Source organism: Phyllobates terribilis, unplaced genomic scaffold, assembly GCF_046119375.1.
Source record: "Phyllobates terribilis strain yellow unplaced genomic scaffold, ASM4611937v1 Scaffold_2__4_contigs__length_985480577, whole genome shotgun sequence".
Taxonomy (NCBI): domain Eukaryota; kingdom Metazoa; phylum Chordata; class Amphibia; order Anura; family Dendrobatidae; genus Phyllobates; species Phyllobates terribilis.
In genome coordinates, this window is record NW_027362762.1 from 368648961 (window position 1) to 368665187 (window position 16227).

The following is a 16227-nucleotide window of genomic DNA, read 5'->3' on the forward strand; positions in this document are numbered from 1 at the left end:
CTGAAAAAATATTTGGCATTCTAGCAGTGTGTGGGACTTTCTCTATTAGTCCATCTATACTGACCTCCATCAGGTTGCAAACTAAATATATTTTTTTTCTGCATCTACCTCTGAAAAAATATTGGGCTTGTAGCTGTGTGTGGGACTTGTTCTATTAATCCATCTATACAGACCTCCATCAGGTTGCAAACTGAATAAAAAATTTTTCTGCATCTACCTCTGAAAAAATATTTGGGCTTCTAGCTGTGTGTGGGACTTGTTCTATTAGTCCATCTATACTGACCTCCATCAGGTTGCAAATTGAATATAATTTTTTTCTGCATCTAACCCAGCCAATAGTTTTGGCCTAATACCACAGTTTGGCCACTCAGCTCTGCTCGGTTCCCATCCATTGTTTTTTTGTGCAGACAACTCCAGAGTTGTGAATTAGTTAACCACCAAAATGAGTGGAAAAAGGCCTGCTTCTGGTGGAAAGGGGAATAGGCGTGTTGGGAAGGGGAAAAAAGGTTGTGTCCGTGGGGTAGGTGTTAAAGCAACAGTAACATCTGAGGAAGAAAGACCATCTTCCAGCCAAACTAAAATGTCTACTTCTTTTAGCGGACAATGTGATAAGATCCCTTTCTTACGGCCACGCCAATCGCTACAAATTCCAGATGAGGCACAAAAACAGCAGGTGCTTCAACGGATATCAAGTGCTCCTTTAAGTGGGCTCTCCTCCACATCAACTTCAACATCACAAATACTCCAGTCCTCAAAGGTGTCACCCCAATCGCACTTGCTTCCTCACAGCTCCCAAATCTCCAGCTGCCCGTCTGAGTATGAGGTAGAACAGATGGTTGAGTCTGCAGAGCTGTTTACTCATACTATAGCCTGGGAATCAGAGGTCGACTCCAGCGCTTTTGTGAATCCAGACGAGGAAATGATCTGCACTGATGCCCAGAATCTTTATGAGTCGGATCCAGGACCAGACGCAGAAGGTTCTGACCATAATGTAGACCCTCATTCCCAAGCTGTAACTGCTGTTGGTGGAGACAATGAGAAAGACGATGATAAGACTCAAATACCTGATTGGAGCGACAACTTTAGTTTTTTGTCAGGGCAGGAACAGGTTGGCTCTGAGAACGACGGGTGTGATAACGCACAGGGTGATGATGATGAGGTTGGAGATCCCACTTACTGTCAACCCACAGTCAGCCAAGAGATGAGGTCAGCAGAGGAGGTGGAGGAAGATGCTAGTGACGACGAGGTCAGGTTGCGCCTTCCTGGACAGAGACGTAGTACTGGAAGCACGTCAACAACTGCATCCTCAAACACAACTCTGCCTCTCACCACAAGTCGTGGTGGCTTTTCAGGTCGCATGGGTGCTAAGCCTTGCATAGCCTGGGCATTTTTTCAGATCGATAAAGATGACCCAACTCATGTTATCTGTAACATTTGTCAGCAAAAGCTAAGTAGAGGCCAAAAAATACATAGTTTGAGTACTTCATGCATGAACCGGCACATGGACATGAAGCATAAGTTGCAGTGGGAAGCTCAGTGTGCTACAATGCGGCCTAGCCGGCCGGGCCAACCACCGTCTGCCATATCTTGTGCATCCGCGGCCTCTTCATCTTCTGTGACTGGGGGGACAGCAGTCACACCTGTTTTGGGGCGCAGACCTGCCACCTCTTTACCCGCAACAGCCAGCGTGATTGGCAGGTCATCATTTTCTTTGGAGGTGGTAACACCAGCTGGTGTTGAGCGCTGTCCGACATCGATAGCACCACCTTTGGATCAAGGCAACCTAACATGTCCGCCTGCATCTTCCTCACAGACCGGCAGTTTGCCGGGGACACCCTTATCAACCCCGTCTAAACACAATAGCCAGCCCTCGGTCCCTCAGATGTGGACAAGTAAAAGACCATTTCCTCCTAGCCATGAGAAAGCTAAGAGGTTGAATTTCACCATCTGCAAGCTCTTGGCTACAGAAATGCTGCCTTTCCGCCTGGTGGACACAGAGGATTTTCGAGACCTTATGTCCATCGCAGTGCCCCAGTACCAGATGCCCAGTCGGCACTACTTCTCAAAGAAAGGTGTGCCTGCGCTCCACCAGCATGTCGCACACAACATCACCGCTTCTTTGAGAAACTCTGTGTGTGACAGGGTGCATTTCACCACAGACACTTGGACGAGTAGGCATGGACAGGGGCGTTACATGTTGCTGACTGGGCACTGGGTAACTATGGTGACAGCAGGACAAGGGGCTGCTGTCCAAGTCTTGCCGTCCCCACGAGTTGTGCGTCAATCCTCTTTATGTCAAAGTTCCTCCACTACTTCTGCCTCCTCAACCTCCTCTCGGTCTTCCACCTGCACCCAAAGCCTGTCTGGTCATGCCACAAGCTTTCTAACTGCGCAGAAGGGATCCTGCACACCTCCTTACTATGCTGGCAGTAGGGCTCAACGTCATCAGGCGGTTTTTACATTGAAATGTCTGGGAAATGTGAGTCACACAGCTGAGGAGTTGTGGTCAGCTCTGGAGAACCAATTTCATGAATGGTTGTCTCCACTGGACCTGAAACCAGGGAAGGCCGTGTGCGACAATGCTGCAAACCTGGGTGCGGCCCTTCGCCGGGGCAATGTCACACACGTGCCTTGTATGGCTGACGTGTTGAACCTGGTTGTCCAGCAATTTTTAGCCCACTATCCCAGACTAGATGGCCTTCTGCAGAGGGCACGGTCGCTGTGTGCTCACTTCCGCCGTTCGCATCCCGCAGCTCAGCGACTTACATCTCTACAGAAGTCGTTGGGCCTGCCACTTCACCGGCTAAAATGCGATGTGCCTACCCGGTGGAATTCAACTCTGCACATGTTGCAGCGACTGTGGCGGCACCGACAAGCCCTGGTGCAATACGTTCTGACGTATAGCCTGGGCCAACGAGATCCAGAGGTGGGGCAAATCACACTTGAGGAGTGGTCTCAGATCAGGGACCTATGCACCCTTCTGCACAGTTTTGAAATGGCGACGAAGATGTTTAGTGCTGACGATGCCATTATCAGCATGACTATTCCGGTGATTTACATGCTGGAGCACATGTTAAACAGAATTCGGAGTCAGGTGGTGGCACAAGAGGAGGTGGAGGAAGTAGAGGAGGAGGAGTTGTATGCGGAAGGGCTAACATCTGGAAGGTCCAGACGGTCGGCAGCACCAAGGCGGCAGGCATGTGAGGGTGGGGGAGATGGTTTTACCAGGGCGCATGGTAGCAGCCAAACTAGTGAGGAAGGTGCAGGAGCCCAGGAAGAAGTGGAGGACGAACTGATGGAAGACTCATCAGATGAGGGAGACCTTGATCACATTTCTGTTGTGCGAGGTTGGGGGGAGAGGACAGAGGAAGGAACCATGATTGTTACCTCGCCACCAACACAACAGGGACTTGGTGCTCCTGGATGCGCAACACACATGAGTGCCTTCTTGCTGCACTACCTGCAACATGACCCTCGAATTGTGAGAATTAGAAATAATCCTGACTACTGGGTTGCCACACTGTTAGATCCCCGGTACAAAAGTAAATTTGCAGAAATTATTCCTGCCATAGAAAGGGATGCACGCATGCAGGAGTATCAGCAGAGACTGTTGCAGAATCTTACATGTGCTTTTCCACAAAATACCGGTGGTGCACGTAGTGAATCTCACAGTTCCAACTTGCCAACCGTGGGACCGTCAAGTGTTCAGCACTCAAACCGTAACAGAACCACAGTATCTGCTGGTAACATCAATTTTGCGGAATCATTTCACCACTTTTTTAGCCCATCCTTTGCAAGGCCACAGGAGACAAGAAGTCTGACACACAGTCAACGCCTAGAGACGATGGTACAGGAGTATCTCCAAGTAAACATTGAAGCCATGAATGTCTGTCACTGGACCCTTGCTCTTTTTGGGCTTCCAATCTGGATAAATGGCCGGAGCTAGCCACTTACGCCTTGGAGATCTTGTCATGCCCCGCAGCCAGCGTTCTGTCTGAACGTGTGTTCAGCGCTGCTGGTGGTGTGCTGACAGATAAGCGCACGCGGCTCTCCACTGATAATGTAGACAGACTCACGTTCATAAAGATGAACAAATCATGGATCCGAAACGACTTTTCTACCCCTGTGTCATCCTGGGGAGAGTAAAAGCTTGATGATTGGTTAAAATCACCCTACCAACCGTTTTAAGCTTTCAAATTACTAATCATGTTTATCTGTATCTTGGCTGGAAAATAATTTGGGCTTTGTAGCAGTGTGCAGCACTGATTCTATTAGGCCATCTATAATAAGCTCCACCAGATTTAAAATTACTAATCATGTTTATCTGTATCTTGACTGGAAAATAATTTGGGCTTTGTAGCAGTGTGCAGCACTGATCCTATTAGGCCATCTATACTAAAGCTTCACCAGATTTAAAATTAATAATAATTTTTAGCTGCATCTAGCCCGGAAAATAATTTTGGGGCTCCGAGATGCGCAAGACACATAAGTGCCTTCTTGCTGCACTACCTGCAGCATGACCCTCATATTGTCAGAATTCGAAGTAATCATGACTACTGGGTTGCCACACTCTTAGATCCCCCAAACTTTTCGATCAACCTATTCATTTTAATAAAGACCAAAAAAATGGTCATTTTTGAAATTATAAGCATTAGCAGGTTGTTAGAAACTGAAATCAAACAGTTTTCAACTCAAAACTTTATTCTAGGTGATGTTACATTTTCACATAGGACCCCTTGTTCGAAAGGAGCTTCTGAACTCTCTCGTCCATTGAATTTGTCAGGTTTTGGATTTTTTCTGCTTCAATTGTTTTGCATGAGGACAGAATACCCTCCCAGAGCTGTTGCTTAGATGTGAACTGCCTCCCGCCATCATAGACACTCCTTTTAATGATGCTCCAAAGGTTCTGAAAGGGGTAGAGGTCAGGGGAGCATGGGGGTCACACCATAAGTTTGTCCCCTTTTATGCCCATATCAGCCAGAGATGCAGATGTTTTATGTGCAGCATGAGATGGTGCATTATCATGCAGAAAAATGATCTTGCTGTGAAATACACGGTTCTTCTTCTTGAACCATGGCAGGAAGTGCTGTTTGAGAAAATCCACATACATTATGGAGTTCATCTTTAGCGCCTTCAGGGATCCTAAAGGGGCCGACAATCTCTCTCCCCATGATTCCAGCCCAAAACATTACTCCACCACCTCCTTGTTGGCGCTGTAGCCGTGTTTGCATGGGGTGTCCATCAACCAGCCATCCTCCACTCCATCCATCTGGACCATCGAGCGCTGCACAGCACTCATCCGTGAACAAAACAGTTTTGAAATCAGTCTTCATGTAATATTTGGCCCACTGGAGCCGTTTCTGCTTGTGTGAAGTGGATAGAGGAGGTCGACAGGATGGCGTATGCACAGCTGCAAACCTCTGAAGGACCCTGCATCTTGTTGTTCGGGGGACGTTGGAGGCACCAGCAGCTTCAAAAACTTGTCTGCTGCTATGACAAGGCTTTTTTGCCGCTGCTCTTTCAACCTGACGTAATTGCCTGTAGGAAAGAGTCCTCAATTTGCCCTTATCAGCACGCACACGTGTGTGCTGTGAATCAGCTACATACTTCTTGATTGCCAAGACACTTCATCCTGATCATCGCACAATGTTGATTGTAGTCATGCCTTGACCTAAACACTCCACAATTTGTTGCTTCTCAGCAGCCGACACATCCATTTTCTTTCCCATTTTGGCAGAAAATGTAGGCTGCTTAATAATGTGAGACAGCCTTCTTAAGTAGTCTTGCCTTTCATTGGACACACCTGCCAAACTAATTAGCACAGGTGTCTGCAATTGCTTACAGTGATATAAAGAGCCCTGACACACATCACCATCCATGAGTTTAACTGACAAACAAACAAATTCTTCCCTTATCACTCCTAAACACTTTTTGCATAATAATTTGGAACACAGTGTACATGTGCTTTTCCACAAAACACCAGTGGTTCACGTAGTGAATCTTACAGTTCTAACTTGCCAACCGTGATCTGTATGGAGTTGTTCAATAAAGGGCCCAAAATTAAGATAACATAGATGGGAGAGGTCTCTATGAATAGGAATTCCTAAGTATTTGATACCCTGTGAGGGCCTGGCAAAGGGAAAGTTGGACTGGATGGAATCCTATATGGATTTGGGGAGGGAGACATCGAGGGCCTCAGACTTCGCTGCATTGATTTTAAAATTTGACCATGTAACAAAGTGATCTATTTCAGCCATAACAGCATGGATGGATATATGTGATTGAGTGATATATACTAGGACATCATCAGCAAATAGAGAGCACTTGTACTCGGTGCCTCCCACCTCAATCCACCTAATATTGGGGTTATGGCAAATTGATGAGAGCAGGTGCTCCGTCACTAGGATGTATAAGAGAGGGGACAGAGAACATCCCTGCCTTGTACCATTGGTGATTGTGAAAGGTGATGAAAATGTTCTGACGTGCCCCCTGGGCCTTGGGACACCCGGAGCCGGACCCTTTTTGGTGGATGCTGGTGGTTGTAGTCTCCGTGGCGGCGACCCGGTGGCTCAGGGCGGTCAAACCAGTGGCGGAACTATTTATGTGGTTTTGATGTTTAAATGTCCGACTACGCCACCCGTGGATTGCGGTCAGAGTGAACCGCCGCTCCAGGGCAGACCGCTGAGGCTGGTGTTGTGGGTGCAGCAGAGCGTAGCATAACTCCCCACTGGAGGAGTATAGCCTCAGGGCAGTGTATGCGGAGGATGGGGGTGATGGTGCAGGGCAGCAGCAGTAACGACACGGAGTCAGTGATGCAGTCCAGGGCCTTTACTCACAGTTCTTATTATCCAGACCACGTCTGCAGGTAACGGCTGTCCACGTCGTACTGTGCTCACCAGGTGAGGGGCTCAGACAACTCCCAGATAACTTTGGAGTGCTTCACAGGACCCCCTTTGTGTGTCCTTTGTCTGGCCTTTCTTACCAACCCTTCTGTCCGGCTGCCTCGGGCCTCCTCTTGGTAAACTTGGCGCCAGTTTCCCTGACCCTATGTGGTGCCTTCCTAGCGGGTGTAGCGAGGGGCTGCGCCACATAAAATGTCACAGCCTCCTGTTTCTAGCTGAGGGTCGTTTCCTGCCTCCACTAGTTTCGGGGACCGGTCTCCCCCTTTGGCCTGACCCCTCCACGCAGGTGGATTCGGGCGTGCGGTGGCGACTCGCCCGTCCGCACCCCTCGGATCCCTTCGTTCCTCGTTCCTGGAGCCTTCTCCGCTCCTCTTCCTTCCTTCTCCCTTTTCCAGGCCTGGGCCTCTGTTACTAGGCCCGCCTCCGGAGCAGAGCTCATGCAGAGCCCCTGCTCCCTGCCACTTCTGCTCAGACTTCTCTGCACTGAACTAAGATGGTGCCCACCTTTTATACTCCCTTCTCAATGCACCCAGGAACTGCTTCCTCCCTGCTCCTGCACTACAGGGTTCCCCTTCCTCAGTGTTCCCTCCCCCCACTCCAGCCAGGGACAGGGACTGTCGTGCCCATCTCAGGGGCATATTGGTCGCCCTGCCCCACGGCAATGTGGTGTAATGCATGCAGGTGTCGGGTCCTGATCCACACTCCATCCTTACCTGAGAGTGAGATATCACACCTCTGGGTGAGGTGCAATACCTCTGTAGCAACCGAGCCCTCAGGGTAATACAGTTCCATTTATCTTCAGCCTACGTGACGTATTGCGATACAGGGCCGTGATTTTGGCTATAAAAGGGTCCCCTAGACCCCTACCCCAAGCTTTTTAAGAGAATCATATATGGCGTGCCAGGAGACTCTATGGAATGCTTTCTCAGCATCCAACGAGAGTATCTAATTACAAATTTTTAACTGCATCTAGCCCAGGAAATACTTTGTGCCTAGTAGCAGTGTCTGCTAGTCAGCGGATTATCCCGGCTGTTAAGCAAGCTACACCACCTGTAGTTTGGACACTTAATTTTTTCAAAGGAAATGCTTCGGGACCACGGGATACTCAGTGAAGAGCATCAGGAGGCACCCCAAGGCATAGGGGCTGGGACTGGCAGTAGGATGCCTCGCGGTGGACAGCCGAGCTCGATCCTTATAAAAGCTTTTTAACTGCAGCAGCTTTAGTGGACGCTACTGGAGCTGGAATTACGCGGCTGCTGGCATGAGACTTGCCCTCCAATAGATCCTTGTAAATGGATTTAAAGTGTATTCATTCAAATTAGAGAGACAATTTAAATTAAAAAGCTTAGAGCTGCCTCCACCACAGGGGGGCTCGCTCGACCCACCAGCGGACAGGCACCAGTATTGGGAGAGGGGGGCTGGCCGTCAGGGTTCACCTCGGCTCTGGCACAAACCCGGCGACGCGGAGGTGGCACGGGCAGGAGCGGACTGAACGTGTCGGCTTCTCACTTTTTGGATTTTAGAAGGGCATGACATGCCTATATCTGTGTCTCCCCCTCCTTTTACTCCTCCACCTCTTTTCTTTTCGCATGACTATATGTACTTGTCACTTTTCCATGTGTTAGTTGTGTCTTCTGAGCAGTTTGTCAGCTTTTGGACACCTTTGAAGGTGTTTTCTATGTGTTTCTATGTGTTTTTGTTTGCCTGCTATTGGTTTTAACGGTGTTCGAAGGTGTTCGACGAACAGTTCGACGAACAGTTCGGCGAACACACGGGTGTTCGACGAACCGAACCGAACTCGAACACTACGGGGGTGGCTCAACACTAGTCAGCTGTATAACAAAGCTGGCACCTGCACTGTCGCTCTGCTCCTGTACCCACTTCTTACATCCACCCTCATAAGATTTATATGATAATCATATAAAATAACTAAAAGAGTAGCACTCATGTTACCTATATCCTGCTTCTCTTGTGCCGAGTTCTCCTTGGTACCCTATGGCCTGTGTTCCTTCTCCAATAATGTCAGTTAGGCTCGGACGGGCCCACAGAGAACAGGAGAATCCTCCGGTGAGCCACCATGCGGGAGTGGGCCACCCCCCACTTATATGAGCAGTACTTGGCACAATACACTTTATTCACTTTATAAAGACAAAGACAGCATCTTATTCATTTAACAACCCAGTTTATTACAATAGAAATTTGTGAATGGGGGTAAAGTCATATTGCATCGAGATAAAAAGTGGGGCCCTGGAGTTGATGTTACTGGTGGGCCCTTGGCACCCCAGTCCGACACTGATGTCAATGATTGGCTGGAGCAAACATTTTGTCATCACTGGTATCGGCTAATCAGGCACAATGGAGAGGCATTAGGAACACATTGACATGGGAGCATTAAGTAAGGTGAATATTACTTCTTTTTGTACTTTACGAAATTATCAGCTTTTTGCAAGAAGCTTTTACCTTATTTAAAGTTGTGTTTTTTTTATTTGATTTTGCAACTTTTTTTTCTAATACTTTTTTTTACAGATGAGTTAGATAGAAAGTTTTTTTTATTTGATTTTGCAACTTTTTTTCTTCTAATTCTTCTTTTTTAACGGATGATGAGTTAGAAAAAAAATACAGGTATGAGAAGACATGCAAAGAAAGCGATACAAATATAACATCTTAGTATATAGGAAGCCGAATATTAAATTGTTAAGTAAAGCTATTATAGCAATTCAAAGTTCTCTCAAATCTTTTTTAGCTATTGTTTTAATGGCATCTGTCATCTTTAGTGTCTTCATTTTGTATCTTTTCACCAGTTAGTCATTTCACTAGCTTACTCTGGCTCGAAGTGACCGTGACCCTATTCTCAGTACATGAAAATCTCTTGAACTACATAATGAGATCAGGAAGAAGTGGGATAGGCCTCAGAACGGAAGATTACAGCATTCAGAAGAGGTTTCCTTTTAACGATTTTAGCAGTGCTTTAGTCATGCTGCAATAAGTCATCAGTCAGTGCCTACATTACAAATTGCTATATCTCTGGTTAAATAAGCATTTCTACTATTATAAGAATATATCTAAGACAGACTGAATGAGTGGCAAAAGTCAACGTAGTTCATCTTATAAAAAGGTGTTTGCTTAAATCACGTATGTTTTCCTGCAAATTAACTTGATGAATGAGAAAATAACATTTTTCTTTTTTTCATTACAGGCTGTAAGGAGACAAATGGTTCTTGAACAAAGTATTCAGTCTGCCCAGGAGATTGACAAAGCCATTCGCTTAATTCAAGAGTCTCTTGGCACCACCGACAGACAGCTGACAGCCTACATTTCGGAGAGAATTGATGCAGCCCAGGTTCCGCAGGAAGCACAGGTAGGCTTCTCTCAACCTCTCAATGCAAATGTTTGTAACCATACGCTGCTTGAAAGGAAGACATTTTTACTTTTGCTGCCAGATGATACTTTATCAGTAATAGCAATAGATGCACACAGTTATACTCGGTAGGTAAATCAACTCATCCTATATTCTGTATGCACATTGACATAGGTCATGTCAAGAACAGATCTGAAAATTCAATATTCACTGTTCCAAAAATACTCACCAAGAAGTGTCTATTCGATTTAACTCAGACTCGCAAACAATTTGCTTTGCTACAGTGACTATTGTTCACATACTGTAAAGCTGATTACTGTGAATGGCCCTGTGAGTCATCCCTTGGTTACTTAATAAGATTTGATGATGTGTCAGCTTTGTGTATGAGACGACCTTGCATCCTTTGTGAAATAACACTGGGTGATTAACAAAGCACAGTGCAAAGTGTTGTGCAGGTAAGGCTGCTATTTGTCACCATACTTACAGTTTCACAAAAAGTGTGTACAATTCAAAAGGCAAAAAAATCTCTAACTGCAATACTGGATAAGAAATCTTGAAATTCTTAATAGTTATCTAAATAGCTATAAATTTAATGGGCAGAGGAGAAAAATCAGCCGCCAAACTCCTCTGGCAGCTGCTTTTCTCTCCTAAGATCAGATATTGAAATATCAACAGTCCTATTATTATCTGGAGGGCCCATCACACATCAGACAGCTGGCCAGTGCCGATGAACTTGGTAAGTTCTTATGTGTATGGGGCCTTAAAAATTCAGTTACACCAAGTGACTAAATGACCACCGATGCTGATCGTCAGTCATTTAATAGCCTGTTTACACAATGCGCATTGAGCAATCTGTAAGAGATTGTTCAGTGCGTATAGGCTGACATTTTTCTTGGCAGCGGGAGTCTTGTTTACACGTGACAATGTGCTGCCGGAATAGATGACCTTTTGTGCAAAAACTGCAGAATGCTCATTCATCTTGTGAATGGCAGCCTTCTTAGACTTTAAGATTACTGTGAAACAAGTGTTCCCGGGAACGTCATCTCACAATAATCTTGCAGTGTAAATGAATCTTTACTTTGCTCACCTCTTTACATCTTTTTATTAGCCATGTAGGCAAAAAAACATAAAACCTCACATCTTTGAAAATGTATTTAAACAAGTTGTTCTTAGCTGTTTTGTGCTCCTCTACTTCTGTCTAAGGGCTTTAGGTGGAGCTAGTTCATCACTTCCTTAAAATGTTTGTCTCATTAAGTCTAAGTACACACTATGTCCAGCAGTAGTTTGATGGCTTCTGTCCAGAGTTTCCTGAAAAAGGGGACTCAGATGTGTCCCTAATGAAGCCATTCATTACAATGAGACACATGGAATTCAAATAGACTCCATTTGTGCTCCTCTGCGGCAGTTTCTGTCCTTTGAGAGGGGTTAAAGAAAGTAGTTTACAATGTTTTTGTGCTCTGAAAAATGGAATTCAGGTGGAAACCCCAGAAGGAAGTCATCAAATCACTGTTGAATGCAACCTAGCAAAAGCAAGACTATCTTTAGGGCATATGAACATCATAGAAGAGCATTCACACTTCTGGCTTTCATTCTTGCAGGCTGGAACCATTCTTACATTACATGAATGACCATTTTACGGAATAGTTGCCATGTAATACTACATTACTGCTGCAGCAGCTGCTGCAGGGAAATGATTTGCTGGCTGAAGGCTTCTCAGCAACGTACTTAAAGTGGTTGTCTGGTCAAAAGGCACTGTGCGCTGCGGGGATTCACTGGTATGAGACCCAGTTATGGAGAGTATGTATGTGTTATACATACCCCGGCCAGTGCCCGTGGCCTCACTCTGCATATATTTGTATTGAGCGAGGCCACGCCTTCTAGTCGGCCATGCCCAATGACTGCCCACATCACTAGACAGGGCGTGGCCTCACTCCATACTAGTGTATGGAGTGTTGCGGCGCTGAATGGCCAGGGGTATGTATAATGTATACATAGCCTTCGGTCCCAGGTCTCATACCAGTGAATCCCCGCAGCGCACAGTGCCGCACAGAGTGACTGCAGACATCACTTTTGACCAGACAACCCCTTTAAATTTTAATCCATTAATAAATGTTAGGAGTTATTTGTTTTAAATTTTCAGCCTTTTTTCAGTCTGTTAGATCCACAGTATGTGTCAGCTGCATATTACAATGGTTGGAGATAACTCCGATCAACTTAAAAATACTACAGAAGTAACAGTATATATATAAATATATATATATTGTAGACAGTATGTATATATTTACATATCTGTATGTATTGTGGTGTATATTTATGCACATGCACACACATGCACACATATAGATATATATACCATCTTGGGAAGATGAGTGAATCTGTCAAAGTTCTAATTCAGCTGAAAATTTGGCCGCCAAATTCGATTTGCATACAGTTTATTTAATGCCAGTGAAACCATCAACAACTGCTGTTAAAAAGCTGACCCCAAGCATAATATATGGATGGATCAGGGAGAGTTTAAGGACTAATAAAAATTCGTACTCACCTAGCCCCTCACCTGTCCCTGTCATCACTGCACTCCACTGGTCCTCGGCCCCACTCCGCTTCGGTGCCAGTCTTTTCTTCACTTTTTGCCAGCTCTTCAAGCATCATACTTCAAGTAAGAAAGCTGTTTTTTAAATTGTGGAAACTGGACAATCAGCAAACCAGGGTTGAAAACTTGACATTTTACTTTTTTTGCACAGCCTTTCAAAAAGTCACAGACAGACAACATATTTTATGGACACATTGGAATGGAAAACCATATTAAATCATTATGATTATAAATGATCCATGTCTACCGCCCATAATTCTGATATAATACATCAACTGGATTCACTTTATTGAGCTTCAAAAAAGTCATGGACGGAATTCTCTTATGAACAGGGCAAAAAAGTGCCCTATTTTTATATACTGTCCTGGAATTTCTGGATGGTTCGCAGCCCTGCAGCAATCATTTTGAGAACAGTGTAGCCTTACAGTCTGTGAGCAAGGCAGCACTGACAAGTGTATGGGAGGAGAACCTGTCATAAAAATGCTACACATCTACGCCATTGACATCAGTGTCATGATGCTTTCAGTAAACATATATACATATATATATATATATATATATATATATATATATATACATATATATATATATATAAATATATATATATATATAATCAATATATGAAAATAAAAATTTTATTTTTAAGAGAAAATAGGAAAAAAATGCCAAAATACATTTAATTATAGCTGACAGAATGTGAAAAAGTGAAAAAAAGGATAGATGTTCTGCATCTTTTAAGGCCAAAATTGGTCATGGTCTTAAAAGATGAGTTAGATAGAAAGTTTTTTTTATTTGATTTTGCAACTTTTTTTCTTCAAAACACAATAAATAAAGCGTCTCTTTAATATATTCCCAGAGTTAAGTGCATAGAAAAAAGTCTGAGATGTTTTATGCAGTACTATGGGGAAGCATGTAATAGAACACTGCTAATTTAGTGGGTTTCTTACGCCATCATGTGGTGAAATTGCAGGATTGCATTCAATGATCAGTGTACAGTAAGTTACTGTACATAGTACATACTATAGATAGATAGACAGACAGACTGATGGATAGACAGACAGATAGACAGATAGACAGATAGATAGATAGATAGATAGATAGATAGATAGATAGATAGATAGATAGATAGATAGATAGATTGAATGTAGATGAACTGTACTGTGTACATTTCACAAAAGGGCTGGTAGTAAACATATACTTTCCTCCTTTCTTATGCCACGATTTTGGAAACATTGAAGCAAGTTGACTATAGTTCACATCATGTTTTCATTAATTTTAATCGAAGAATAGAAAAACATGAACAAAGAAAAATAGAACATTTTTATACAGAAATGGGCATATTCATCCAGCTACTTATAGTAGCGTTCTGACATACTTTTTGGTGAAAATTATCTTTCATGGCCATATTTATCGTGTATTAGACACTTTATATGCCTTGTCAAACAATGTGGCATAGCTAAAGAAGGGCATGGTTTGTATGAATATGAGCATGGTTATCTAATATGCAAAACAATGCATAAAAGAAAATCACCATCATTTTGGTGCAAATTTCTGGTACAAAGTAAGCTGATAGGTGGTGTAAACTTAGACTACAGAGTCATATTATAGGCCAAATTTATTAAACAGCATGAAGCATAATGATAAATCTGGTGCATTTTAATATTGTCTAGTCATTTGCCCTGATTCATCAAGACAGGCAATTTTTTTCTCAGGTCTTGATGATAAGGCATGGTGGAGTCAGATGCTCCTCACTCATAAAGAGATGCACACCTCTTCATGAATCTAAAGCATCTGACAAAGAGCGTGAGCCCCCGTGCACTACGCCAAAAATCTTACTCCAGTCACTGACTGGAGTAAGATTTATAGCATATGGAATGTCACAGCTCATCATGAATAAGATGAGTAATGCCACCACACCTTTTTCCCCGCCCATCTCTGCTCATTTTGGCAGAGCTGAGAAAAGCGCGAAAAGTCACAGCAATTTTGCGCAATCCGCAGTTGTGCAGAAATATTCTGACTTTTTAAAGCAATTTGCAGCAGAATTCTAGAGAAATTTTTGATAAATCTGCTCCACAGTGTTTGAGAATGTGTTAGAAATACATTCTAAAGTATGTTCCTTGATCGTTTTGATTTCAAATTATATACAGTTTACATATTTCTTTTTTGCTTTAGAAAATACAGTCTGATCTAATAAGCCATGAAATTAGTTTGGATGAAATGAAGAAGAGATATCAAGGAAAAGAAATGTCTAAGAAGGTTCTTTTACAGATTGACATAGCACAGGTAACATTATTATTATTATTATTATTATTATCATCATCATCTATTTATTTTGTAGAAATAATCAAAAGTAGTAACATATATCTCACATCTGTATTGCTTCTAGAAATACGGAACTAGGCTTTTATGTAAAAATGGCCTGCTGCTATAGAGTATGAGGCAGCTTTGCCTCTGTAACATTGGAGGATTCCAGTGGCACAGACGCAGGCTATGATTGGGGCGTACGGTGTTCTCCAGCGATCCTGGCCACCTTTAGAGCAGTGCTGACCAGCATTAGTGAAAGAGCTTTTAAGCACTTTTCATGTTCGTACACCACTGTTAGACTGCTGGGGTGGCAGGTAATTTAGACAACTTATGTTTAAGAAAACAATTGGAGATCTCTCTCTTGGAGTGCCAAATAATACATTATACACTAGAGTTGAGAAAAAAGAATTGCAAGAACCCTGGTCCAGCTGCCTTCTCACTAGTCCATAACTATTAGACCAGAGCCCTGCAAACCTTTGTCTACCTGCCTGCATCCCTCTCCTTATTTGTATGCCTGGCGCAACATCAAGTCATCTCGACAGAAGTACAAATAGGAGGCATCATGAATGTCAAGGTCGGAGGAGGTTTTTTGGGCTCTTGTCCAGTTGACCAATCACTACTGACTTGGCCTCAAGACCAGGGAATGCAAATCTTTTTACTTAGCTCTTTTATATACTATTCTATCAATAAGTGTTGAGCATTCTAGTGGTGCTCAAGTGCAACCTAATTCTCTGCCAAAGAATAGTCATTGCAATTGCTACTATTAAAATTCTCTCTTGTGCTGAGTTGACATGGTAAATTAAAGGCACTTGTACTGCAACTCTAAGTATTACTTATGAACTTGAGTTGTCACTATTGTATATATACCCCACTGCTGATGCTTTTGGAATATAACCACGTCTGGAGCAATTGCTTTGGCCCTGTGGATTTTAACAAGTACCTTATAGAAAGGGTACTACTATGCTATTATCACATGGGTACTATATAAGCTCCTATTATGTGTATACTCATAGATAATATTTTGTAGATCACATTATTGCTCATTTGATGTCTATGCCTTTATGTCAACATTT

At 43.7% G+C, this 16227-nt stretch overlaps 1 protein-coding gene across 11 annotated transcripts in view; it reads left to right on the forward strand.

Moving 5' to 3' along the window:
- The window catches only part of DMD (dystrophin), a 3940859-nt gene that overhangs the window by 1836211 nt on the left and 2088421 nt on the right, over nucleotides 1-16227 (forward strand). For all 11 annotated transcript variants that reach the window (XM_073664716.1, XM_073664719.1, XM_073664714.1 and 8 more), the window contains 2 exons: nucleotides 10099-10260; nucleotides 15023-15133. In XM_073664716.1, coding sequence (XP_073520817.1) covers nucleotides 10099-10260; nucleotides 15023-15133 — 273 coding nt within the window. The remainder of the gene's footprint in view (nucleotides 1-10098; nucleotides 10261-15022; nucleotides 15134-16227) is intronic.